The 25,650-nt window shown below is 41.7% G+C and overlaps 1 protein-coding gene across 3 annotated transcripts in view; it reads left to right on the forward strand.

Moving 5' to 3' along the window:
- Window positions 1–25,650, forward strand: part of bora (bora aurora kinase A activator) — a 35,559-nt gene that overhangs the window by 4,552 nt on the left and 5,357 nt on the right. For 2 of the 3 annotated variants that reach the window (XM_072476131.1, XM_072476132.1), the window contains exons 2-11: window positions 6,068–6,298; window positions 7,325–7,431; window positions 8,887–8,932; window positions 10,400–10,481; window positions 11,840–11,908; window positions 15,472–15,528; window positions 17,730–17,959; window positions 18,321–18,474; window positions 20,140–20,690; window positions 20,943–21,089. In XM_072476131.1, coding sequence (XP_072332232.1) covers window positions 6,083–6,298; window positions 7,325–7,431; window positions 8,887–8,932; window positions 10,400–10,481; window positions 11,840–11,908; window positions 15,472–15,528; window positions 17,730–17,959; window positions 18,321–18,474; window positions 20,140–20,690; window positions 20,943–21,089 — 1,659 coding nt within the window. In that variant the 5' untranslated portion in view covers window positions 6,068–6,082. The remainder of the gene's footprint in view (window positions 1–6,067; window positions 6,299–7,324; window positions 7,432–8,886; window positions 8,933–10,399; window positions 10,482–11,839; window positions 11,909–15,471; window positions 15,529–17,729; window positions 17,960–18,320; window positions 18,475–20,139; window positions 20,691–20,942; window positions 21,090–25,650) is intronic. The other variant, XM_072476133.1, reaches the window with a different exon arrangement.

A 25,650-nucleotide genomic window follows, 5' to 3' on the forward strand; every position in this document is an offset into this window, starting at 1 on the left:
GGGGGGGGGGGCTGGTGTCGGCACCAGAGAAGATCAGTAAGGCATATGAGGCCTTTTATCAGGGATTGTATAAGTCTAAACCTGGGGGGAGGATGTGGATATGGGTCCGTTTTTGGATGGGTTGGTGTTTCTGGAGGTGGGGGAGGGGAAGAGCCAGACATTGGAGGTGCCATTGGGGTTTCAGGAGATAATGGAGTGTGTGGGATTAATGCAATTGGGAAAGGCGTCGGGACTAGATGGGTTCCCGGTTAAACTTTATAAGGGATTTTTGATAGAATTGGTGCCTCATCGTCTGAGTATGGTAAATGAATCGTTGGAGAGGGTGGAATTGCCTGCCAGCTGGCACAAGCCTCTATTTCATTGATTCCAAAGAAGGAGAAGGATCCGACGGAGCGTGGGTCTTCTAGGCCCTTCTCCTTACTGAATATAGATGCATAGTTGTTGGCGAGGTGGTTGGAAGGGTGTGTTGCGAGGTGGTATCTGAGGATCGGATGGTGTTCGTTAAGGACCAACAGTTTTTTGGTAATATCAGGAGGTGGTTGAATGTGGTTATGACCCCGTCACGGAGGTTATCATATCGAGAGATGCAGAGAAGGCCTTTGATCGCGTTGAGGGGCGGTACTTGTTCAAGATTCTTAGGGGGTTTGGGCCGACGTTTGTTGCATGGGTATGTTTACTATACACGTCCCCTAACATAATGAATTTTGGGTATTGAAGGTTGTATAAGGGGGCGAAGCATGGTTGCCTGTTATCGCTGTTGTTATTCATGTGGCCATTGAGCCTTTAGAAATTGTGCTCTAGGCTTAGAATGAATTGCAGGGGATTGTGATAGGGGGTAGAGAGCACAAGGTGTCATTGTATGCTGATGATGTACAGTTGTATGTTGTGAAGTCTATGGGGAGAATCATGGAGCTGTTGGGGAAATTTGGTGCATTTTCGGGGTATAGCTTGAATGTGGGGAAAAGTGAGGTATTCCCGGTGAACGCCCAGGGGAGAAGTGAGAATCCGGAGACCTTGCCTTTAAGGTGGTTCGGGCACAGTTTAAGTACTTAAGGATTCAGATGGCCCATGACTGGGCTACAATGCATAAGTGGAACCTGACGGGGCTGTTATAGGAGGTCAAAGGGGATTTGAAGAGGTGGAATGTCCTGCCGCTATCATTGGGGGGAGAGTACACACCATGAAAATGAATGTGTTGCCAAGGTGTTTGTTTTATTTTTCAGTCTTTTCCAATTTTCCTGCCTAAAGCGTTCTTCCGGAGTGTGGATAAATTGATTTCTGAGTTAGTTTGGACAGGTAGGACACCGAGGGTTAGTAGGGATTTCTTGCAGAGGGGACGTCGGGTGGGGATATTGCCCCTCCCAAACCTGCTGTACTATTACTGGGTGGCAAAAGTTGCACTCCGCACAGACCTGGCCATCCCTGGTGACTGTCCTTACTTCCTCGATGGAGTAAAGCAGATTGCGAGCTTGACCAGATGGTACAATCGAGTGACCCCCGGGTGACAAAGGCTGTCGTGTAGGGCCCGGAGTTGGTCCACTTGTGCTCTGGCACATGTACCTCAGGAGAGGGCATCTGGGGGCTCATTGAGTTTACCGGGGCGATACAAAATCTCTTAATTATAGGTGGAGAGCTCGATTCTCCACCGCAAGATTTTATCATTTGTGATCTTGTCCCGCTGTGTGTTATTGAACATGAAGGCTACCGACCGTTGGTCCATAAGGAGAGTGAATCTCTTACCGGCCCGGTAATGCCTCCAATGCCACGCAGCTTCAACGATAGCTTGGGCTTCCTTTTCGACGTATGAGTGTTGAATTTCAGAGGCATGAAGGGTGTGGGAAAAGAATGCCACGGGTCTGCCTGCCTGGTTTAGAGTGGCGGCAAGAGCGACGTCTGAAGCATCGCTTTCTACTTGGAAAGGCAGTGACTCGTCCACTGCGCGCATCCCGGCCTTGGCGATGTCTGCTCTGATGCGGGCGAAAGTGTGTTGTGCCTCGGCCGCGAGGGGGAATTGGGTGGACTGAATGAGTGGGCGGGCCTTGTCCGCATAGTTTGGGACCCACTGAGCGTAGTAGGAAAAGAACCCCCGGCAGCCTTTGAGGGCCTTGGGGCAGTGGGGGAGGGGCAGTTCCATCTTGCGGTGGAGAATCGAGCTCTCCACCTATAATTAAGGCGCATGCGGTCGGGCCCGGGCCCGAGAAGTCTGTTTTGGACTATATAGCCGAGAATGGCTAACCGGGTGGTGCTGAACACACACTTCTCTTTGTTGTAGGTCAGGTTGAGAAGAGTGGCAGTGCAGAGGAATTTATCGAGGTTGGCATCGTGGCCCTGCTGGTCATGGCTGCAGATGGTGACATTATCTAAGTACGGAAAGGTGGCCTGCAAACCGTACTGGTCGACCATTTGGTCCATCTCTCTTTGGAAGTCCGAGACCCCATTTGTGACGCCGAAAGGGACCCTAAGGAAGTGGTAGAGGCGACCGTCCGTCTCGAAGACTGTGTATGACCGGTCCGACTTCCGGATGGGGAGCTGGTGGTAGGCGGATTTCAGGTCAATTGTTGAGAAGACCCAGTACCGTGCAATCTGATTGACCATATCAGATATGCGTGGGAGGGGGTACGCGTCGAGCTGCGTGTACCGATTGATGGTCTGGCTGTAGTCCACGACCATCCTGTGTTTCTCCCCAGTTTTAACCACTACCACTTGGGCTCTCCAGGGGCTGTTGCTGGCCTCGATAATACCCTCCTTAAGCAGCCTCTAGACTTCGGACCTGATGAAGGTCTTGTCCAGGGTGCTATATCGTCTGCTCCTAGTGGCAGCGGGCTTGTAATCCGCAGTTAGATTGGCAAAAAGGGAGGGGGGGATCGACCTTGAGGGTCGCGAGGCCGCAAACGGTAAGGGGGGGTAAGGGCCCGCTGAATTTGAGGGTGAGACTCTGAAGGTTGCACTGGAAGTCCAGGCCCAACAGGAGTGCAGCGCAGAGATTAAGAAGGACATAGAGGCGTAAGTTACTAAATTCTACGCCCTGGACCATGAGGGTGACTACAAAAGCCTCGGATTGGGACGGAGTGGGATCCGGAGGCTAGGGAGATCCTTTGATTGGCAGGGTGGACCGCAAGGGAGGCAGCGCCTTACCGTATCTGAGTGAACAAAGCTTTCGATGCTCCCGGAGTCCAGCAGGCGCGAGTTCGTGTGGCCGTTGATTTTCACCGTCGTCGATGCGGTGGCCAGGTTGTGCGGTCGAGATTGGTCCAGCGTCATCGAAGCGAGCTGCGAGTAACCGTCGGATGCTTCGGGTGGCGAGCGTGTGCGGTTCCGATGTCGGGATGTCCGGAGACCCTGTGGGGGACAAGATGGTGGCGCCCATGGTGCGCACATCGCGGGGTCGGGACAAGATGGCGGCGCACGTGGCCGAAGGGGGACAAGATGGCGGCTCCATTGTGTGGGGAAGGGGGCGATAGCGGGCACAATCGCAGCGACTGCGCAGGCCTGGCACACAGCCGCGAAGTGGCCCTTTTTACTGCAGGCTTTACAAACGGCTGTGCGGGCCGGGCAGTTTTGGCGGGGGTCCTTCTGCTGACCGCAGAAGTAGCAGCAGGGAGCCCCGGGGTGCGCGGATCGGCGTGCGGCGCAGGTGTATTGGGAAGGCAGGGCCTCATCTGAGGAGGTCGGCGGCGGGGTCCAGGAGGGATAGGAAGGAGCAGAAGGGTGGGCAGCGCAGCGGGAGGGGTACGATTGCACGTTATGGGATGCAACCGTCATGGAGAACGCCCAAGGCTTTTGTCTCCGCCAGTTCGAGCGTGGCCCCTTCCAGTAATCGTTCTCGGATGCAGTCCGACGCAATCTCCGTCACGAAAGCATCGCACATGAGGAGATTCGCGTGTTCGGCAGCCGTAACGGCCTGAAAGTCACAGTCCCGGACGAGTGGAATTAGGGCCCGCCAGAAGTCTTCGATGGACTCACCAGGTAGTTGTGAGCGGGTGGCGAGTACATGCCTGGCGAAGAGTGTGTTTGCCTTTGCGCGTAGTGTTCCTTAAGGAGTTCCATTGTTTTTGTGTAATTCGTGGCATCTTGGATCAACGGGAACACGCTGGAGCTCAGTCTCGAGTACAGGACGTTTACCTTCTGAGCCTCCGTTGGCGCGGGATCCGCCGAGTTGATGTAAGCCTCGAAACATGCTAGCCAGTGAGTGAAGTCTTTTCCGGCGTCGGGCGAGTGCAGATCCAGCTGCAAGCGATCGGGCTTAATTCTGATTTCAATTCTGTGGAAAATCTGACTGTAATAAATTGATGCACGATCAATTGCACAAAGACTAAAGTTGGGTACAACTGTGGCTGTATTACAGTCAGATGCGTGGCCTCCTGCTGCAGCTGCCGAAATGGCAGGGCACTGGAGGTCATGCATATTTATACAGTTCTCCGTGGGCGGAGCCAGCCGGCCTAATACAGTGGATCACCACAAACATCTTTATACTACTTTGTTCCTGATTTCCGCTTTTTAATGGGTTGTTCACCAGGAGCCCTGGAGCTCATACCAGCACTGCTTTATCCTGCCATGAGCAGCTCTCTTCAGCAGATTTAATTGTGAGATCCTGGCCTATTTGTGTCTCTGGCCTTTTCCTTATTACAAAACGATCCATTTTCAATTATTCAGTCCTGTTGCTTGCTTGCTGGCAGCTCAAAATGGAGGAATCTGGCTCGCACCCAGAGCAGGAGATGCAAAAGTCTGAGAACACGCACTAACAGGTTCAAAAATAGCTTCTTCCCCGCTGTTACAGACTCTTGAATGACACTCTTATGGACTGAACTGATCTCTTCACACATCTTCTCTACTGAGTAGTACTGCACTCCATATGCTCACCCGATGCCTGTACCTCTGGCATTTACATTGTAATTTTATGTATGTTCTGATTTGTTATGTTCTAGGTGTAACATAAGCGGCTTCCTTGTGGTGCACTTGACAAAGGAAGGTTCAGATGTAGAGATAACTTCAACACGTTTATTAAATCATTTACACTTCTATTACTCGGGTTCGATACTGCTGCTAATCCTACTATAGCTACCCAGACTGACTAACCAGTTGCTGCAATCTACGTGGTGGGAGTGATATTGAATCAACCCTGTGTCTCTACTTACTGACTGTCTCCACTGGAAAGAGGCAGATCATGTGTGGTGTCCTTTATATATGGGTTAGTGTAATGCCCTCTTGTGGTCGTGTCACCTTGGTGTGTATCGTGAATGTCCATTGGTCGTGTCCTATCTAACTGATCTATTGGTTGAGTGTGTGTGTGTGATGTTTCTGGTGCTCCCTCTAGTGTCTAGCTAGCCTACATGTATTTACATTGATGCATATCACCACATGTTCTATGTTTTTTCAGGTATGGAGTGATCTGTCTGGACTGTACGCAGAACAATACTTTTCACTGTACCTCGGTACACGTGACATCAAATCAGTGTACGGGGCACGTGACCTCTCTGCCGCAGCTTCTGGCTGGAAGATTCCATTGATTTTTTTAAAAAGAAATCTGCTCCTGGGTCAGCGTGATGATATCAGGAGGAGGCGGTCTGGCCCACTGGTTTGACCGGCCTTTTTCAAAGCGACCGATGAGTTTGAAAATGACTGGGCTAAGTAGTATTTTAAGGATATCTGATTAACAAGGAAAGATGTGTAGAAAGAAATTGTTTATATCGAAAAGAATCAACCTAAACAATTGACCAATAAAAAGCTGATCCTCTATGTGAAGAGACTAATTAAAGTACTTGCTTCATTTATTTATCTGAAGCCTGCAAATAATCAACAAATCCATAGGCTGTTACAAGTTTTTTTGCAAACTCTCTATAAGGATGTGCTCTTCATGTCCTCTTTAATTGAAAAATAATGTGTGCACTTGAATGAAATCCTTTTAAAAAATCTTATTACCATGTTTATTTTAATGCTAATGGATTACTGGATTAGAGTGCTATAGTTTATCTGTGCATTTAAGTAGAAGAATGTCCCAAAGTGCTTCCTAGAAACATGACCCAAATAAAACTCACTTGACTTGAAAATAATTGTTTTTGCCCTGTAGATTCTTGTTTCCCCAATGTTAAGCAACTGGAAGTGGAAAAGAGTTGCATACTGTTCAGAAGGAGTAATGGGAGATCTGAAGAGTGAGACCAGGTTACATGTAATGCCAGACACACCTGGGCGGCCTCCTATCTCAAATCCATTTGAGAGCCCCAGTGATTATGCAAGTTTGCATGAGCCAATCGTTCCGAGTCCTTCTGTCTTCAGATTGGTGAAAACCCCTGACTCACAGGTTAGTTGGCACTCTTCAAAGGGAGAATTCTTTTCTCTTATCCTGACTAATATTTTAGTATTGCTGAAAAAAACGGGATTTCTTTGTTGAAGCTTTTCGTCTTGCACTCATCAGGATGGTTTGCAAGAATACCAATGTTATGGGGAAAGAACAAATTTAAACTATGAAAAGCGACTGCTTATTGGTTGGCAAGTGGACTCTGATTGGTAGAGGTGTTGCCATGGTGAATGCACAGTTGATTGTGACTGACAGTAAGCTGTCAAGCATTGTTTGAAATTTAAATCAGGCAGCTTGACTCTGATTAGTATATTAGATTTCAATGATATTTTGGCTTCTGTATATAACACTAATTAGCAATGCTGTATTTTAAGTTGGTTGTTTTAAAAGAAAGGATATATACCATATGAAAGCTACTTTTCAAAGAAAGTGGATTAGCAAGTAGCAAATTAAAGTGATTCATAAGTAAATGGATAGGAGAGAGAAGAAACATTTAAACGCAAACAAGACACTGGCTATAATTTTGTCTTTAAATTTACATGCTTTTGGGATGACTTTAGCTCAGTGAGCTAGACAGCTGGTTTGTAATGCAGAACAAGGCCAGCAGCGCGGGTTCAATTCCCGTACCAGCTTACCCGAACAGGCGCCGGAATGTGGCGACTAGGGGCTTTTCACAGTAACTTCATACCTGTGGCAGTAAAAGGTTATTATTACTTAATATTTTGTCAGTTTGAAAATTGCCAGCAGTAATGCATGTTGGTCAGCTTAGTACAGAATCATTAGCATATAATCAAGGCTAGCAATGCCATGCAGCACTGAGGGAACGTTGTAATGTTAGTTGGCTTTTGGTCATTTCTTTTATTGCTGTTTTGGGACCTATTGGTGTGCAAATTGGTTGTAGCCATTCCAACAATGGCTACAATTCGAAAAACTTTGGGATGTCCTGAGTTCTTGAAAAGCGGTATATAAAGGTCAACTATTTTTTACATCTGGTGAATGGCTTGACAATGTACTACTTTCCTTACTTAGACACCTGGAAAATTCAAATGGTCCATTGAAGAGCTAGCCATCTTGCATCCAATTGAAATTGACCCAGAAGATGTTCACCAGCAATCTACATACATGAGCTACACCAGGTTACCAGTTTTATTCTACTATGATAAGTCTTTGACAAAGAGTCATCGGACTTGGAACGTTAGCTCTTTTCTCTCCCTACAGATGCTGCCAGACCTGCTGAGATTTTCCAGCATTTTCTCTTTCGTTTATTCTACTATGCGTTGTGTACAGTGGAGTCATTATAATAATAATCTTTATTATTCACAAGTAGGCTTACATTAACACTGCAATGAATTTACTGTGAAAATCCCCTCGTAGTCCTGCTTGGGTATACGGAGAGAGAATTCAGAATGTCCAATTCACCTAACAAGCACGTTCTTCGGGACTTTGTGGGAGTAAACCGGAACACCCCGGAGGAAACCCACGCAGACACTGGGAGAATGTGGAGTCTCTGCACAGTCAGTGACCAAGCCGGGAATCGAACCTGGCTCCTTGACGCTGTGAATCAACAGTGCTAACCACTGTGCTACCGTGCCTCCCAGATCCAGCTCTTTAGCATCTGTTTAACTTATATATGTGGTAGAATTTTGTTTGCCATTCAGGAGGGGAAGCTTATGAAGTATTCTCACTCTAGGGCTGTTTTTAATTCAAAATGATTTGATAATGTTAGCATGGCCTCAATTAGTTCAGTTAAGGCACCCATCATATTTTTTCCATAACATTGTATTTTATTGCATTTGGATTGTATTGCATACAAGGTCGTATAGTGAATTAGACTTTATTGACTGGTATTGACTTTCAAGTTTTCATTCCACATTTAATGCACTTCTGCAAGTATATCGCTGAAAAAAGACACGTTATCAAAGCATTATGTCTTGCATTCATCAGGACGATTCGCAAGAGCAGCAGATGTAAAGGAAACAACAGTTTGGTTGTTTCCATTACATTTGGTATTCTTGTAAATTGTCCTGATAAGTGCAAGACAAAAAGCTTCAACAACATGGCTGGGATTCTCTGGCCCCCTACAGGACCACAGGAGATTCAGTAGGCCAGCTAAAATCCATTGAATTGAGGCAGGACCGGATGATCCTGATGGTGGGCAGGGCTGGAAAACCCCACCCCATGTTTCTTTTTCTCAGCAATCCTCAAGTTCTGTACTACACAACGACTACCAGTATATCATTGTTTCCAATGGTTCTTTTGCTAATGAGACCGGTATTTGAAGTGTAGATCTTTCTAATTGTGGCCAGTGCAGATAAGAACTGCAGTCTAGAATGTTCATTATCTGCAATGGTTGAGCGATAAATCATAATATTGTCTAATTCTATTTTTAAGTAGTAAGCTACAACAATGAGCAAATTAATGTCTTTTGTAGTTCAAAAATGTCGAAAGTTAAAAACATGCATATAAACTCTTGTTAAATCACAGGGGAAAGATTATTTTTCTTCGTACAGTACTAGGGGGTTAGTTTCAAAGTTAGCAGACTTGTAACCCTAATATTACTTTTTTAAAAACATTTTTATTTATGCTTTTAGATTAGACAATGATATTGAGGCAAGAAAACAAAAAGCCATTGAAGAAGTAAGTGTTTCGACCAAAGTTTTTGATGTGACATTCATTTTAAGTAAAATCTGGCTGGCAAGTCTCACTGACAAACTGGTTCAAAAGAACGTTCTTCTCAAGTGACTAATTTTTACACAGTTCTTAAAGTACAATTCATTCATCCACGTACAATTGATAGTGTGCTTACAGTTAATTTTTTTTTAAAGTTCAACAGTGCATGCTAAATATAGATACTGGTGAGAAAATGAAAAGGTTTAATTCATTTTTGTTTTCAGTTTTAAAGAACCAGTGGACAATTTGGATTTTCAATATTTTGAATTAATTGGTTAAATAGTTGAATTGATTGAAATATTTAATAATGTCAACTTTTTGAACTGTTTCATAGAATTCTAAAATGATAAAGAATGAAGGAGGCCCTTTTGGCTCATCGTGCCTTTGATGGAGCTGCCCAGCTCGCACACTGTTTCTTCATAGCTCCGTAAATGTTTTCCCTCCCAGTGTTTATCCAATCTGCTTTTAATCTCATTCAACCAATATCCCTCATGATTTTAAACACCTAAGTCAAATCTCCTTGTATTCTGTTTTAAGAACAGTGCCAACTTTTCCACTCTGTCTACATAATTGAAGTTCCATGTACATGATGCTGTTTCGGTAAATATCTATTGCACTCTCCCAAAGACTTTGACATGCTACCTTATTTAATCACTTTAGATCTTTGACAGATGTCTCATAAGTGACTGGGCTTTCGGCTTTGTTCTGTTCAAATGCTGGATGGGCACCATCGTATTTTTTTCACGGTTGATTGTAATTCATGATTAATTGCTTTGAACTCGGGAAAGCCAGTCATGTCGATGAGGGGGATCATGTCTCAGGATAGCAAGTGACTCAAATGTGTCTCGTTTCTGCAAATATTATATACCATGACACCTTGTAGCCAGCGAACAGATGGAGCCTTCGTTGTGAATGGACAAACCTCTTACATACGTTTCATGACAGACACTTGGTGCAGGATTCATTGTGAGCAGAGTTTGTGAAGTATCTTTGGGTTTTGTTAATTTTGTGCCTGAGGAGGTATAAAAAGTTCTACAGGGACGCGGTTTGTCAAATACACGCCTTGCTGCTGTTTCTCTCTCTTTTGTAAATAGACATGTTTTGAGGCTTTTTTGCTCAAGTCACGTGGTCCCCATGCTTATTTGCTATCTGACAGCTAATCACAATGACGAGATTTCTGCTTTACCCTGGACAATACTGCTGTGTCAACTATTGTGTGGATAATATCACAACTCATTTTGTAGGAGTAAGGGCTTGCTTGTGGGAGAGACATTTAGCACAGCTCATAAGAGGAATGTCTGGTGAAACCCTCCAATTTTATTAACTTAAGCAGCGACTCAATGCCATGTTGTAATATTACTTGAAAATTCACCAAGATTTAAGCATGTAATGCATCCTGATATTCTGATTTATCTGACCTTTGCTTATTTGTAGTTTTTCTTGAATAGTGTCATTGTCCCTTCTCCTTGGACTCAAGCTGAGGGGAAACCAATTGCACAGTCCCTTCGAGTCAAATGTGAGTTCTTTGAAAATACCTGAGTTTTAGTGATTAGATTTTACATCTATGTAAAGAACAAAATTCTCACAAATGGACTTTCTTCACAAAAGTGGACTTTGGTTCATAGATGTGGAGGGGAATGGAACCGTTATCTAAGACCACAACATACTTCTCAATCAGTTGATTTTGAATGCTCTTTATTATTGGCTCAATATCTTAGATTGTGACAAAATTAATAATTATGTAATAAATTAAATACCTTTGCTGCATGCTATCTAAAATGGGGAAATCAAACACAAAAGGTGATGGATTTGTTTGGTACAAGGTGTTATTCTGGGTGTGCAAGATTTAAAATGTTCAGGAAACTTTAAAAGTAAATGATGCATAGTCTAGTTTTATTCAGCACAACAAGTTAGAGCAATACAGTGGTATTTGCCTGAGTACAAACATGTCCACTTTATTTCATCGCAACAGTGATTATTTATATAATTTAAAACTTTTAAATTAAATCAGTAAATTGCACTTCCACTTAGTTTTCCAACTTAACTCCTTTCTCTGAATTGGACCGAAGTTTGCTGAGTCAGTTGTCATTCTACCTGATAGGTCTTTAGGAACTATCCTGACATCTGAGTGGATAAATATATAGACCAGGATAGTCCCAGATTTGCTAAATGTCCAAAGGGTAGGGAATAAAGGCAAAAATACCCACAGTTCCCATCCCTAATCACAATACAGTGACACCTTTAGTCAATTGTGTATGGTTGTTGGGTCAGGCCTACCTTTGCTTGTGTGCGTACATAGTCACACTGATACTGTCTAAGCTTAAATACTTTAGGACAGCTGGTGCTCTGGAACAGTATCCCGTTGTGAGGATGCTGGGGATCTGAAATAAATACAAAAAGTGGTGTGAAAACTCAGCAGATCTGGCAGCATCTGTGGAGAGTGAAACGGCGTCAACGTTTTGAGTCCAATATGACTTCTTCGGAGTTCTGAAGGAGTCGTATTGCACACAAATTGTTAAATCTGTTTCTCTCTCCACAGATGATGCGAGACCTGCTGAATTTTTCCAACACATTTTGTTTTTCTCACATTATGAACTTGGCATATTCAAATGAAATTGGAGGGAGCGGTGGATTCTTGTTTGTCAAAATTAGGCCAGATTTCTCTTTGTACTGAGTGCCCCAGTGTGTGTGGTGTTTTTTTGTTTTGCTGTTGATTTACCTTTTCCCCATTCCTATTGACATTGTTTTTCACTTAGTCGGCATCTTTAGGTGAGATTTGCCAGGTTAAGAAAATGTGATTATGACTAGAGCCTTAATGGAAGATGTAGTGTAACTATAAAGCAATCACATTTCTTTATTTGTCATTCCTTTCAGGTTCAACCTGGGATAGGGATTCTTCAGTTGTATCAAAAGAATCTGTTGTATTGCCTGGCATGCATAATGGTTAGTAGTTGTCATGTAATAGTTGCACGGAGTTATGCCATTCTATTTATTGCCATTTAGTGAATTATTTATCTTACTTTTGTCTGCAGCAAGTGCCTATCTGAACTAAATCCATTTGTTCTGTGGATTTCAGATCAATTTAAACTATGTAGTAGATCATTTATTTTACAGAACAATATGATCCGTAGGATACTTAATTCCAAGATTAAACACCTGTGCCCTAAATCTCTCTCATTTTTCTTTCTTACAAATGTTAATGTAATAAATAACTAAGTAGCTGCTTCCTGGGTGGCACAGTGATTAGCACTGCTGCCTCACTGAGCCGAGGACCCGGGTTCGATCCTGGCCTGGGTCACTGTCCGTCTGGAGTTTGCACATTCTCCCCGTGTCTGCGAGGGTTTCACCCCCACAACCCAAAGATGTGCAAGGTAGATGGATTGGCCACGCTAAATTGCCCCTTGGGGAAAAATAATTGGATACTCTAAATTTATTTTTAAAACATTTTTTAAAAGTAGCTGCTTCACACTGACATACATTTTGCAAGTAAGGGAACCATGTGCATGAATATCTTTATCAGATTAATGGAGGTTGCCATATTTTGTTTTCATGGGAAATTTGCAAGATATAATTCAGTGCTAGCTACTACTTGTGCAATGCATGATAAAGTGACATTATAACAAACCAAACTTGCCTGTCCATTTTGGCGCTTCACTCTTTGTTTTGGACAATGTTATGCCCTTACTCCATCTTTACTGATAACTTCCTTAGATAAAAATTAACAATATTACCGCATACTCGCCCTTGATTTTGATATAAGAATATTATTTATATGAAATTATATTGCTCACAAATTGTCCTGGTGATAAATATCGTACCCAAATGTTGCTACTCCATGTACATATAAAATAGTAAACACAATGGTTCTGAATTATCCAACGTTTTGTGGTACAGTTCTTCATTTAAAATCCATACTGTTATGAACAGAAATCTTGTGGATCCTTCCAAGTTTGAGCACAGAAATATGTTGTTTAGTATTTTCTCCACAGGATCCATGCAGTCTAATTCTACTTCTCTTACTTTCTTTATTAATATTTCACTTTTTCAAGCAACACTAAATAAATCCCCTTTAAATTAATTTTTGGACTCTCTGCTTCAATTACGATTTGTGTTGGAGAATTCAAGATTCTAACCACTCTGAAGAATTTGTAAAAACGTTGCCTCTATTTCTCTTTTTTTGTCAGTTGTTTCTCTGCTTGATTTTCTCCAACCAGGTGCGCACTCGAAGCATGTTATTAAATAGCCATCCAGATATGCCATCTTTTGCTTGTAGATATGCAAACTTGGGGAAAATTCATATTTTATGAAAATATATATTAAGTTTAACTCCAGAAAATTTGCTTTTAAAGTAGATTTTTAGAATGTTGTCTGCCCTTCTTGATGTGTATAAGGTAACCTGCCACAGGGGAGTACTTGAAAATAATTTTTAATGCAAATGCAATCTCTGCAACTTAACTTGCTATCATTTGCTTTTGTGTGATATTCCACACACCTTTAACTAGCCTTGATTAAATTACTCTTGCTCCATTAATACCCATTTATACTTTCAGTGTCACAAGATCATGAATGTTAAGACTGTTTTTAGCATAGATGGAGGCCACTGAGTCAGTGTCCACTGGAGCAAACATTGCTGGAACAATTTAAAACTACTATCACTTGCCTGCATTCTCCTTCCAACCTTGTATCTTCAGTTTTGTAAATATTTTGTTCATTTTTTCCTCAAAAGAGGGCAACGCTCCATACCTCAATTACTTCCTGTGATAAAGCATTCTGTGCTCCAATGATCTACATAAAATACATTTCTCTTAAACCCCCCCCCATTTCCTCATTTTCTTAGTGGCCATTTTGATCGCACTCCTAAGCTAAGTAAAATGGTCTTTATCCAATCTATCAAAGGAGTCTCCATTGGACATAGCCTCAGTATCCCATGTCCCTGTTTATAAATATCGTTTCTGATCCCTAGTATCGTCCTGATGAATCTGTGGATTTGAGGTTCTTTCTATAAACGGATGCCAAAAATTGAAAATGATGCTCATTGTGGAATTATCATTGTCTTGTGCAAATTAATTATCTCTTTACTCTTCAACTGTAAGCCCTGTTTCTCAAACTAAAAATGCTGTTGTCTCTTTTTCATGGCTTTATCTACCTGAACTTGGCAATGATTCATATGCACTCCTCGTTCTCTGTTCATCCATAAGCTTCAATGTCCTTTCATTAAGTATATACTCCAATTCCTCATTTTCCTTCCTAAATTTCAGTACCTGCATCTGTCACCATTCTGGCCAGCTGGTTAATCTGTCGATGTGCTTGTTCCTTCCCAAATCCCTACTTTTGTGTTGAGTCCAAATCATTTAGCTATATAATATTCACGTTCTATGTTTTTCATGTATGTAATGATCTGTCTGGACTGTACACCGAACAATACATTTTACTGTACCTCGGTACATGTGGCAATAAATCCAAATACATTGAGAACAAAATTGGAACTTGCACTGACCCTTGTGTGCCATGGTGGCACAGTGGTTAGCATTGCTGCATCACAGCTCCAGGAACCCGGGTTCAATTCCAGGAATTTAACACGGCCGATCCACCTAACCTGCACATCTTTGGACTGTGAGAGGACACAGAGCACAGTTGACAAACATTACTTGATTTTAACACATTCGGGTGACTTTGTGGAGTTTGCACTTTCTCCCCGTGTCTGCGTGGGTTTCCTCCGGGTGCTCCGGTTTCCTCCCACAGTCCAAAGATGTGCAGGATAGGTGGATTGGCCATGTTAAATTGACTCTTAGTGTTCAAAAGGTGAGGTGGGGTTACTGGGTTATGGGGTGGGGTGGAGGCCTGGGTTTAAGTAGGGTGCTCTTTCCAAGGGCTGGTGCTGACTCGATGGGCCGAATGGCCGCTTTCTGCACTGTAAATTCTATGATCTATGTCACTTGCAACAATTCTCCAGTCTGACCAACGTGAACACTAACCCTTTGTTTTTTGTCTGTTAACCAAGCTGCTATATTTCCTCTTTGTCATATACCTGAATGTTTGTATTATACGTCTTAGAGATACTTTGTTTTATAAAACGAATCTTAAATGTACAACGTATATAGTACATTCCCCTTCGCATGCAGTCACTTCAAAAATCTTTGTTCAATTTGACAAACATTACTTGATTTTAACAAATTTGGATTACCTGCCCTGGAGTATCCTCTGCATTTCTAAATGCTCAGCAACTTAATCTCAAAAAATGGGTTCTAAGTATTTTCCCACACACATAGACTAATTGGTCTGTAGTTACCTAGTTTATCCTAGGTGAACAGAGGAAATATAGTGACAGCACTTTACTATGCTCGCACAATTATATACCTAATGAAGATTTTAAAAATATGATCACTTCTATCCATTAAATATATTAAACATGTAATGCTGATAAGACAGGATAGTCTTGTTACTGTAAGTATGGAAAGTAATTTAAGGAGATTTATTCAATAATTTAAATTCTGTTTTTTGTGCAGCTGCTTGTCAGACCTTGTTGTCATTACCTGTGGACTTTGATCTGGAAAAAATAATAGGTAATGTAGAAAGCATTAATATATTGTTTGAATGTGATAATTGAAACAGACAAAATTGTGAACTTGTGTGATTTAATACATCGCTTTTAGAAGTTGTTTGTGCCACTGTTCCCCCTCTCAAAAGAAAACCTGATATAATAAATCCTACTCTTTCTGAGTGGGAGATGAGGCAATCTGGAAACGATCCTATCTGGATCACCGTGTCACTTCAACCTTTCACCAGCAGGGCCTTTTGTAACAGTCACATAGGATGTAGTTTGTGACTTTGATAAGAGCCGTTTTGGTACTGTGACAGGGACAGCAACCTGATTGGAGGGATTCAAACATGGAATTCCATAGAATGTTGAATTTTCTAACACCAATCATAATGAAGCAGAGTGGGAATGTATTTGGGAGGCGACAACACATTCAAAGATTTTGGAAATGAAAGGGAGGTTGGAAATGGGACGGTAATTTGCAAGGATGGAGCGGTCAAAGGTTCATTTCACTAGTTTCTTTAATTAGCTGGACTTTAGGTTTCCGGCATCTGTTTCCTTAACTATTATTCCATTGTATGGCTTTTCTTCTAGCAAGGCTGAGAGAGATGCTCTCTCTTTGCCTTCCAAAACTAATTGCTTCTCGCAGAGCTGTGAGAGCTGTCTTCTTTCTCATTACCTATCTCCAACTGCAATCAAATTAGCGAACCTATAACTTAAAAAAATTCTCTACCTCACAAGGCCCCAATACCAATATAAATCCCTTAAAATTACCTTTCTTTTCATAACATTTAAATGAGAGGCCCTTGCCATTCATCTATCATAATATCAACTATCTCACTCATGGAATGCGCAACGTCTGAACAACTCTGTTTAACCAGTAAACTTTGAGAAATTTGAAGTTCAACTTCTGTTAATAATAGTATTTTGGGCAGAATTCACATAACAAATGGTATGAGAGATGATGGGTGAGAAAATTGATAATTTAATCTTTTTCATTCAGTACAAATTTTAAAAGGCTAATTTGAAAATTTAAATCCTGGGTCAGAACTGCTGTAACTACCCAAAACCAATTTTCATAATCCTGTTGATTCCCAAATTTCTTTCTCCGTCAGTCTGGCCTCGATAAAAGTCGAGATGGATTCGCACGTAAAAAGAAGTTATTTTATTCAGCTTGCAAGCTTGATTCATTTCACAGAAACATAAGAGACATCCAGTCTCCTACATCCCAGAAAGCGAATGAACAAAGAGACAAAGGGATCTCTGCAAATCAATTCAAATGGTATCAAGTTTCACATACTCGACGCCCATAGGTCAGCCTATATCCCTCCTGACCTGTTTGATCTATTCTCATTGGCTCACTTCCAATCCCTTTCTCTGGCCCCTATCAATGCAGCATCACTCTCGTAGACACACCTCTTCCTGCTTTCCCCATGCGGTCTCAAATCCCTTTGTCTCTATCTGCCAGAATCAAAGTGGCTTATTTCTACATTACATTAACTAATATCTCTAAAGTAACTATTTTATATCACATTCGTCAATCCAATAGCTGCATCAGGATTGAATTTAAACAGATTATTTATACTCAAAATTGGGGTAAATCCTACAAGTTAGTATTCCAGGACTGGGATCTCTTTCAATGATAGTTAATTGCAGAAAACAGTGTAACCAATTAAATTTTATGATCATTGAAATGAATAATTGAAAATTTAAGAGGGCCATAATTGAAATAGCTCACTTATATACATAATGGCTTGATTTGCCCTTCCAATAATTACTTAAAAGGGGAGAATAGTATGGGGAGGGTTGATAATTTATTAAGCAACTAATTTGGATTTTGGTTTTTAAGTATTTTTGACATTGCATAGGCAATAAGTAAGGTATCCATATTTTGTAAAACAAGAGCTGCTTCTGAGCCTGTCAACCAGGAAACATGTTCTCAGGGATGCACATTCCCAGCCTGTAATTTTGCTTCCCAGGATTTAGCAACTCTAGAGAATTGCCAGTCCAGTTTGAAATTGTAGCTATGGTGTTTGCAATGGAGCCGCTGTGTCATGCACATGAATGCAGCCTATAGTTGTTGTGGCCAAGAAGGAAAGGAAGTCCTATTTGAGTTTCTCAATGTTGCTGCAAAATAATATCTGTGCCAAAACACTTTTGTTTTTCTTCTTTTAGCTGCGCTGTAAATTTTAATATTCCACCAGTCAAGTTTATTTCTGTGTTCAGGTGAACATTATAAATTAGAAGACCCTGCTGACCAGTCCCATGAAAGTTTGAGTGCATCTTCACTTCGAAGGAAACTATTTATTGATGGCGAAAGAAGCCACTCTGCTAGCTTCTCCGTTCCTTCTCCACAGCAAAATCCCGGAGCTGGCTTTATTCAATCCCACGGAAATCTAAGCTCATTGGAGTCTCCTCCATTTCGATGCAAAAGCCCCACAAAAACTCCCAGTTCTGTAAGTACTACATAAAGCTAATATAATTTCCGGGCTCCATGCTGTAGGCTATATGGGTAAAGCGATTGTAGGATGTAGGGTTCTAATGTGCTGTTTTATAGATTGGTAAGAAATGGCTTTATGTCTCCAGTCCTCTACACAATGTTTCTGACTTGCAATGATTACCAGGAATACAGCTAAGTGTTTGAATGTGAAATAAGTAAACACACATTTAGATGAGTGACCAGAATAAGAGACCCATCATGCTGTTCCATTCCTTTCACAACTTGAATATTCATTGAAAAAAGCAGTTTATACCAAGAATTTGTTGCAAGCCACACAGTAGATTGTGGTAATGTAAATCCATTCTTGTCAATTTTAGGGGCAATTTTCATCAAGTCCCATCCAAGATGCTGGAAGAGCATGCAGTTTAGGGAGCCTAACCAGCCCCATGTTTCCACAGATGTCTTGTTCACATTCTGCGTCACCACCTTTGTCTCCTATTGGACTTCAGTTTGACAAAATGCCAGTTTCAGGTTTGAACTTACAATTTTTAAGTTCTAAAAAAATTATTTGTTCGTTTTTTAAATGTTTACTTGTATTAAATGGGGGATTTGAAAGTTGATAACTTAATATTTGCTTCAGATTACTTCTTTCCCCTCTCCTCCAATGTAAGGATAGCTGCATTAAATTAATCTTGCATCTGGATGTGATCGTTCTCTAAGGACCTTGCAGCTTGGTGCTTATTTATAACACTACTCATATTGACATCAGTTAATCTGACATGAAGCAAGCCAGATTGCGAAAACAGGCTGGTAAAGCCTTTAAAAACTTCCTGTCTTTACATTCATTATTAAGATATTGGTTGAATCAGAGCTATTGCTGTTATCATTACTATAGCATTCGAATGGTTATTTTTATGTCCTTGCTTGCTGTTATGATCTTGGTAGAGACCAGCAAAGGTTTACTTTGGAAATCCGATCAGAATGAAGCCACAGTGTTCACTGTTTCAAATAAAATAATTTTGCGAAACAAAAATCGAAGAAAATGAATACTGAGAACTACCTTTAAATAGTCAATTACATTAAAGATTTTAAAAGTACAATGAACACAGGTCATGCTCTAAACCAACCCTCTTCACAAGTTACTTTCTATACCCACTTGACTTACACCCTGAAAAAACTCAGTCAGATATTTACATAAATTGGAAGATTAAGTATTTGGTCTGAACACTGTTTCAAAGATCAGGAAACGGGTTGGGTTTTCTTGGGCCTTGTGCTTACTTCTGCTAAGGTTGTCCTTTCAAATCTCCTCTAACAGTCTCTCATTTATAGACCACCAGTTCAACACTGTTTTAGACTTTAACCCCTCTGGTCAGAACTCCCAATATTCTTTGCTCTGGAATTTTACATCAAAGAGCTTTTCCTCTCTCTGTCTCTTAGCTTGGCTATCCCAGACGTCTAACTCGTGGCTAGTAGATTCCTTCAGTTATCAAAGACCCTTTTAACCAGCAGCAGAATTTCAACTGGTTTGGGGGGAAAGGAATGTACCTTTCAGCCAGCTTGTTCTACAGTAAACTGTTTGAAAAGCAGACCCAAACTCTAGAATCTATTCCGCCAATGTAATCAATTTCTTGTCTTCATCTCCCAGGCAACTTGGCCATATGAAGTTATGGAATGCAAGTGGCCTTTTAAAGAAATCATCTTCCAGAGAAACCTAGTTTTCATAAGGTCCACCATTCCAACATAAAATAGATTTAGATTTATTGTCACGTGTTCCGAGGTACAGTGAAAATTTTTGTTCTGCGTGCAGTCCAGGCAGATCAGTCCATATGATATATATAGGTTTTTTCTCAATCGTAGGGGCCATCACATTACATATTAAAGGAAAAATAAGGGATAAACGTTCATGAATACTCCGAGAACAAATGCCACTCAATGGATGCATGGATTAGAGATTTGGCTATAATATGAAATTTAAAATATGTAGCTGACTGTACATTCTTTAAACAATGACCACTTGTTTGAATTTGCTAGAGTTCAGTTAATGCTCCATTATACTTCGGAGACACCTTTCTTCCAATAAATAAACTTCTCCTCATAAGTAGAATCACGTATTTTTGTCCAATATTCACAAATGTTATAATAACTTTATTTGGGAAAGTCTATTCTTTGCATAACCTCTGTTTTTTCTTCATACAGAAGAAAAGGACTTTACTTTCATGTCTCCCGTTGTTCCGTCTGCAGCAATCTTAGATGGGAATTTTGACCGCTGCACAGAATCTCCTTTAATAGAAGGATGTTCGCCAATTAAAATATACCCCCCTACGAATTCAAGACTTCGCGGTATCCTTTGTCGCACTTCTCCTCAAAAGTTAACTCTGCAGCACGACCACAAAATTGAGGATAGACTCTGTTCTCCAGCTCAAACCAACCTGTACCCTGAAAAGGATGCAAAAGTGTTCTCTCTATATCTGGGAACTGAAAGTGAAACAAATTGCATTTCGCGTCTCAATTTCTCAGAAGTTAATGAAAATATAATAGTGCTTCAAGACGGGAGTGAGCATCATACTGTTGAAATGGCTGACTTAGGAACAACTGATGAGGATAGTAGCACTTGGGTGAAGGAAACCGAAACTAACATTAGTATTCCAATGACTAGCTCAATGACTGGAAACGTGCATAGCCCTCGTATGTATATGTCACCTCTTGCAGAAAGCAGCGCTATTCCTTCCGAGAGCATTTGTATGCAGGTAAGGATCATGTTTTGAGCAGTTATAATTAAACTATCGCTCCTATTGATTCTGAGGCGATCAATAAAAAGTTTTGTTTTGCAATTTTTGACCGAATAAAATCACATCCTATTTTATATATAGAGTAATATGGTTAGCTGTGCATTGTCTATGTTATTGAATTTTCAGTCTGAGTGTTAATGCACTTTACTATTGTTTACACATGTCATGCCTTTATTATTGTTTGTATTGACTTTTCTTTTAAATTAATAGGCTGATAGTGGTTATAATACACAAACCATTTCTGCAAGTAGCTTAATGGATGGCATTGGAACAGATAGCCAGCTTGGTAAAGAGCATTTGGAACTGCGAACTTTAGTTGGAACTTTGCCTCCAAATAAGCATAATCTAAAATCTAAGGTAATGCTTCTGTGTCTATATGGTGTTTACAGAACTAATGCACATAAGATCTAGGAGCAGGAGTAGGTGATCTTGCCCCTCGAGCCTGCTCCGCCATTCAATGAGATCATGGCTGATCTTTTGTGGACTCAGCTCCACTTTCCGGCCCAAACACCAAATTAAAATTAACATTTTATTTAATTATGCAGATAAAACACTGATAATGAATGTAAGTGAAGGTATTTGTAGCCCTCTACTTTGCTGTGATTTTTCAGAATATTGAGTGAATAAACGTAGGACTTAGGAGGAAGAGTAGGCCATTCAATCTGTCAAGCCTGTTCTGCCGTTGAATAAGAACGTCTGATTTTATTGTGGTCTCAGCTCCATTTTCTCTCTCCAACCAGTCCCACCCCCTCCATAACTCTTGACTTCCTTGCATATCAAAAATCTGTCTAACTCAGCCTTAAATATATTCAATGGCCCCACCTCCAAGCTTTCTGGGAGAGTGAATTTCACATGCCAATGACACTCCAATAGAAAAACACTCTCCTCATCTCTTTGTTTTTAAGGGAGACCTCTTATTCTTAAACTGTGTCCCCTAGTTCTAATCTCCCCCACAAATGGAAGCAGCCTCCTGATATCTACCCTATCAATCTGTTCAGGTTCTTGCATGTTCCAATAAGATCACTTATTCTTCTAAACTCCAATGGGTATAAGCTCAACCTGTTCAATGCTTCTTCACAACATAAGCCCTTCATCCCAGGAATGAACCTTTTCTGAACTGCTTTAAGCACAGGTAGATATTCTTTCAAATAAAGAGATCAAAGCTGTACACGGTATTCCAGATGAGGTCTCACTGATACCCTGTACAGCTGCAGTAAAACTTCCCTACTTTTATATTCCATTCCCCTTGCAATAAACACCAACATTTCATTTACCTTCCAAACCACTTGCTGTACCTGTGTACTAATATTTTGTGATTCATGTACCAGGACACCCAGATCCATCTGTACCACTGAGTTCTCCAACTCTCCATTAAAATAGTATGCTGCTTTTCTTTTTTATATATATTTAGAGTACCCTATTCATTTTTTCCAATTAAAGGCCAATTTAGTGTAGCCAATCCACATACCTCCACATCTTTGAGTCGTGGGGGCGAGACCCACACAGACATGTCACGAACAGTGACCCAGAGCTGGGATCGAACCTGGGACCTCGGCGCCGTGAGGCAGCAATGCTAACCACTGCACCACCGTGCTACCCCTGTAGAACCTTTGAATTCCATTCTTAGATTTGTTGCCTGCACTTCTCCTTCTCTCCCATTCACCGTGGGAGAAGTTATCGGTGACTACTTTTGGTGGTGTAGTACTTTTGGGGCATGCCCTGATTTGCATGCATTTATATCAATTTGGATATAATTAAACGGCTTTACACCTTAAGATCCAACCCTGTGCGATGGTCCCCCATTGGCAGAGTGACATCACGCCAATGCAAATCACTACTGGTTTTCAAAAACAAAAGCCAGCCGTGGTGACCACGCCGGGGGTGCAGAGGAACCTGGATATCCGAGGGTTGAGGGCCTAGACTGAGCATTAGGGTACTACGGGGGAGTGGGGTTGTAACCCTCTCCATTGGGGGAGAGGGGGTTCCCCTTATGAGGGGAGAGGGATGCGTGCCGACATCAGTTGGTGGGGGGGGGCCTGATACTTCTGTGTGGGGGTGAGGATTCGCCCTGAATTTTGTAGACGTTTTCCCCCTGCAAATCGGGGTGCCCTTTAAAGATGGCGCCTTGATCTCTGTGGAACCGGCCTCGCTCTCCCTTATCAGGCCCTGCCCCAGCAGAGTGACGGTGCAAACCACACACCCTGACTTTCTTTTTGACAGTGTGTCAGAAGATCTGCCCAGAAAACTTGGCTGTGTTTCTGGATAGTTTTCAGTCAGAACCTGACACTTTGCCATTTTCTTTGTGGAAAATTCCACCCAGTACTTACGTTTGACAGCCAATGTTGCAGTGAATGAGGTTAACTATGTTTGTTTGGTATTCTAGCCCAGTGGTCCTTTGGATTTGTCAGCCACCTGCAGAAATCTAATATTGTACATTTCCTGGTTTCTTGTTTCCTGTAGTGGAAAAGCTCAATGACAAACCAGTGTCTGAACCGAAAAAGCTTAGTAGATAAAGGGCAATTCACATCGTCACCGTTTTGTCCTCCAAAGGGCAAAGTAAAGATCATTTCATCCTTTGTGCAGCTGCCTCCTGAATATCTTTCAATTGGGTACAGATTAACATGGAGCAACCTGCATCCGTTTTCTAAAAAGAAATCATCAGACTGGTGGCCGCACAGGGTGTTCAGCAGAGATGACTTGGCGGATAACAAAATGTATTTTGGGAATTCCCAATTTAAATAGTGTTGCTTTGGTATGCTGTTACATATGTTGAGAGTATGGAATGAGAAAAGATTATATTGCGCATGTCCTCTGATGAGAACATTCCTTGATCACCATCATCACACACAGCCTTTCCCACAGGTCCTGCTGAATATAAAGAGCAACAAAGAACAAAGAAATGTACAGCACAGGAACAGGCCCTTCGGCCCTCCAAGCCCGTGCCGACCATGCTGCCCGACTAAACTACAATCTTCTACACTTCCTGGGTCCGTATCCCTCTATTCCCATCCTATTCATGTATTTGTCAAGATGCCTCTTAAATGTCACTATCGTCCCTGCTTCCACCACCTCCTCCGGTAGCGAGTTCCAGGCACCCACTACCCTCTGCGTAAAAAAACTTGCCTCGTACATCTACTCTAAACCTTGCCCCTCTCACCTTAAACCTATGCCCCCTAGTAATTGACCCCTCTACCCTGGGGAAAAGCCTCTGACTACCCACTCTGTCTATGCCCCTCATAATTTTGTAGACCTCTATCAGGTCTACATAAAGCATCTAAAATTCAAAGAATATCAAGTAGTTGGTTCCTGATGCTTGTGTTAAAATGCAGGCATGACGAGCAAATTTAGTCAGATAACATCTTTATGGCTAAGCATTGATTTCGAAGGAATACAGTAAAGCATTGAATTTGAAGGAATACAGTAAAGGAGTTAAGACTCGTGTGTGATTGTTAGAAGAATGAAACCAAATCTACCAGGCTCAATCATTTAACATGATGCATCAAGAGGAGCCTATTACTTCCAAGTACACTTTTGCAGAAATAATTTGGACTCCGGAAGCGGAAGTACAATTTCAAAATTAGCAGATGACACCAAATTGTGAATGTAGTTAATAAAATGGAGGACTGCAAAAAGAAATGCAAGGCGGCAAATAAATAAACTTGCAGAATGGGCGTATTTGGTAAATGATTGTCAAACTCAATGTGTTTTGGTAGGAAGAATGAGCAAGCTGAAATAAGTGTGTAAATGAGGTGGAGGAACGGGGTACAGATACACCGATAATTAAAAATAATGGCAGGGCTTGTTACAGCCCTGAAAACAAGCAAACAAAGCATTGAGGTTCATTACTAGACTAGAATTGAAAAGCAGAGAAGTTATTTTAAACCTTGGTCACACCATGCTTGAATGAGTGCAAACATTTTTGATCCCCGTGTTATAAATAGGATATAGAGGCACTGGAGCAGGTGCAAACAAAATTACTAATATGAAACGAATTGAGAGATTATGTCTCAGTGAAACATTAAAGAGACTGGGGCTCTATTCTCCAGAATAAGATGTCTGAGAGGTGACCTGATAAGAGTTCTTTTGAAACGGTAAATATGGAGCAAGTGTTTATAATAATCTTTATTGTCACAAGTAGGCTTACATTAACACTGCAATGAAGTTACTGTGAAAAGCCCCTAGTCGCCACATTCCGGCACCTGTTCGGGTACACTATTTAGGGCAGCTCAAGTGGATATCACTGTGGCTTCACAGTGCCAGGGTCCCAGGTTCAATTCGCCGCTGGGTCGCTGTGCGGAGTCTTCACATCCTCCCCGTGTCTGCATGGGTTTCCTCCCACAGTACAACGACGTGCAGATTATGTAGATTGGCCATGATAAATTGCCCTTAGTGACCAAAAAGGTTAGATGGGGTTATTGGGTTGCAGGGATAGGGTAGCAGTGAGGGCTTAAGTGAGTTGGTGCACTCGATGGGCCGAATGGCCTCCTTCTGCACTCTATGCTCTATGTTCTACACAGAGGGAGAATTCAGAATGTCCAATTTACCTAAGTCTTTCGGGACTTGTGGGAGGAAACCCGTGCAGACTCCGCACGACAGTGACCCAAGCCGGGAATTGAACCTGGGACCCTGGCGCTGTGAAGCAACATGCTAACCACTGTGCTACCGTGCTGCCCCATGTTTCAACTTGTAGGTAAGACCCATTTAAGGGAAAGGTGAATATGTACATGGGAAAGGAATAGAAGAATGTGTTGATGGGGTTAGCTTTGGAAGGGTTTATTAAAATCAATTTAGAGTACCCAATTATTGTTTTCCAATTAAAGGACAATTTAGCGTGGCCAACCAACGACCCTGCACATCTTTTTGGGTTGTGGGGGCGAGACCCACACAGACACTGGGAGAATGTGCAAACTCCATACGA

The sequence above is a fragment of the Scyliorhinus torazame genome, chromosome 15, assembly GCF_047496885.1.
Source record: "Scyliorhinus torazame isolate Kashiwa2021f chromosome 15, sScyTor2.1, whole genome shotgun sequence".
In the NCBI taxonomy this organism is placed as follows: domain Eukaryota; kingdom Metazoa; phylum Chordata; class Chondrichthyes; order Carcharhiniformes; family Scyliorhinidae; genus Scyliorhinus; species Scyliorhinus torazame.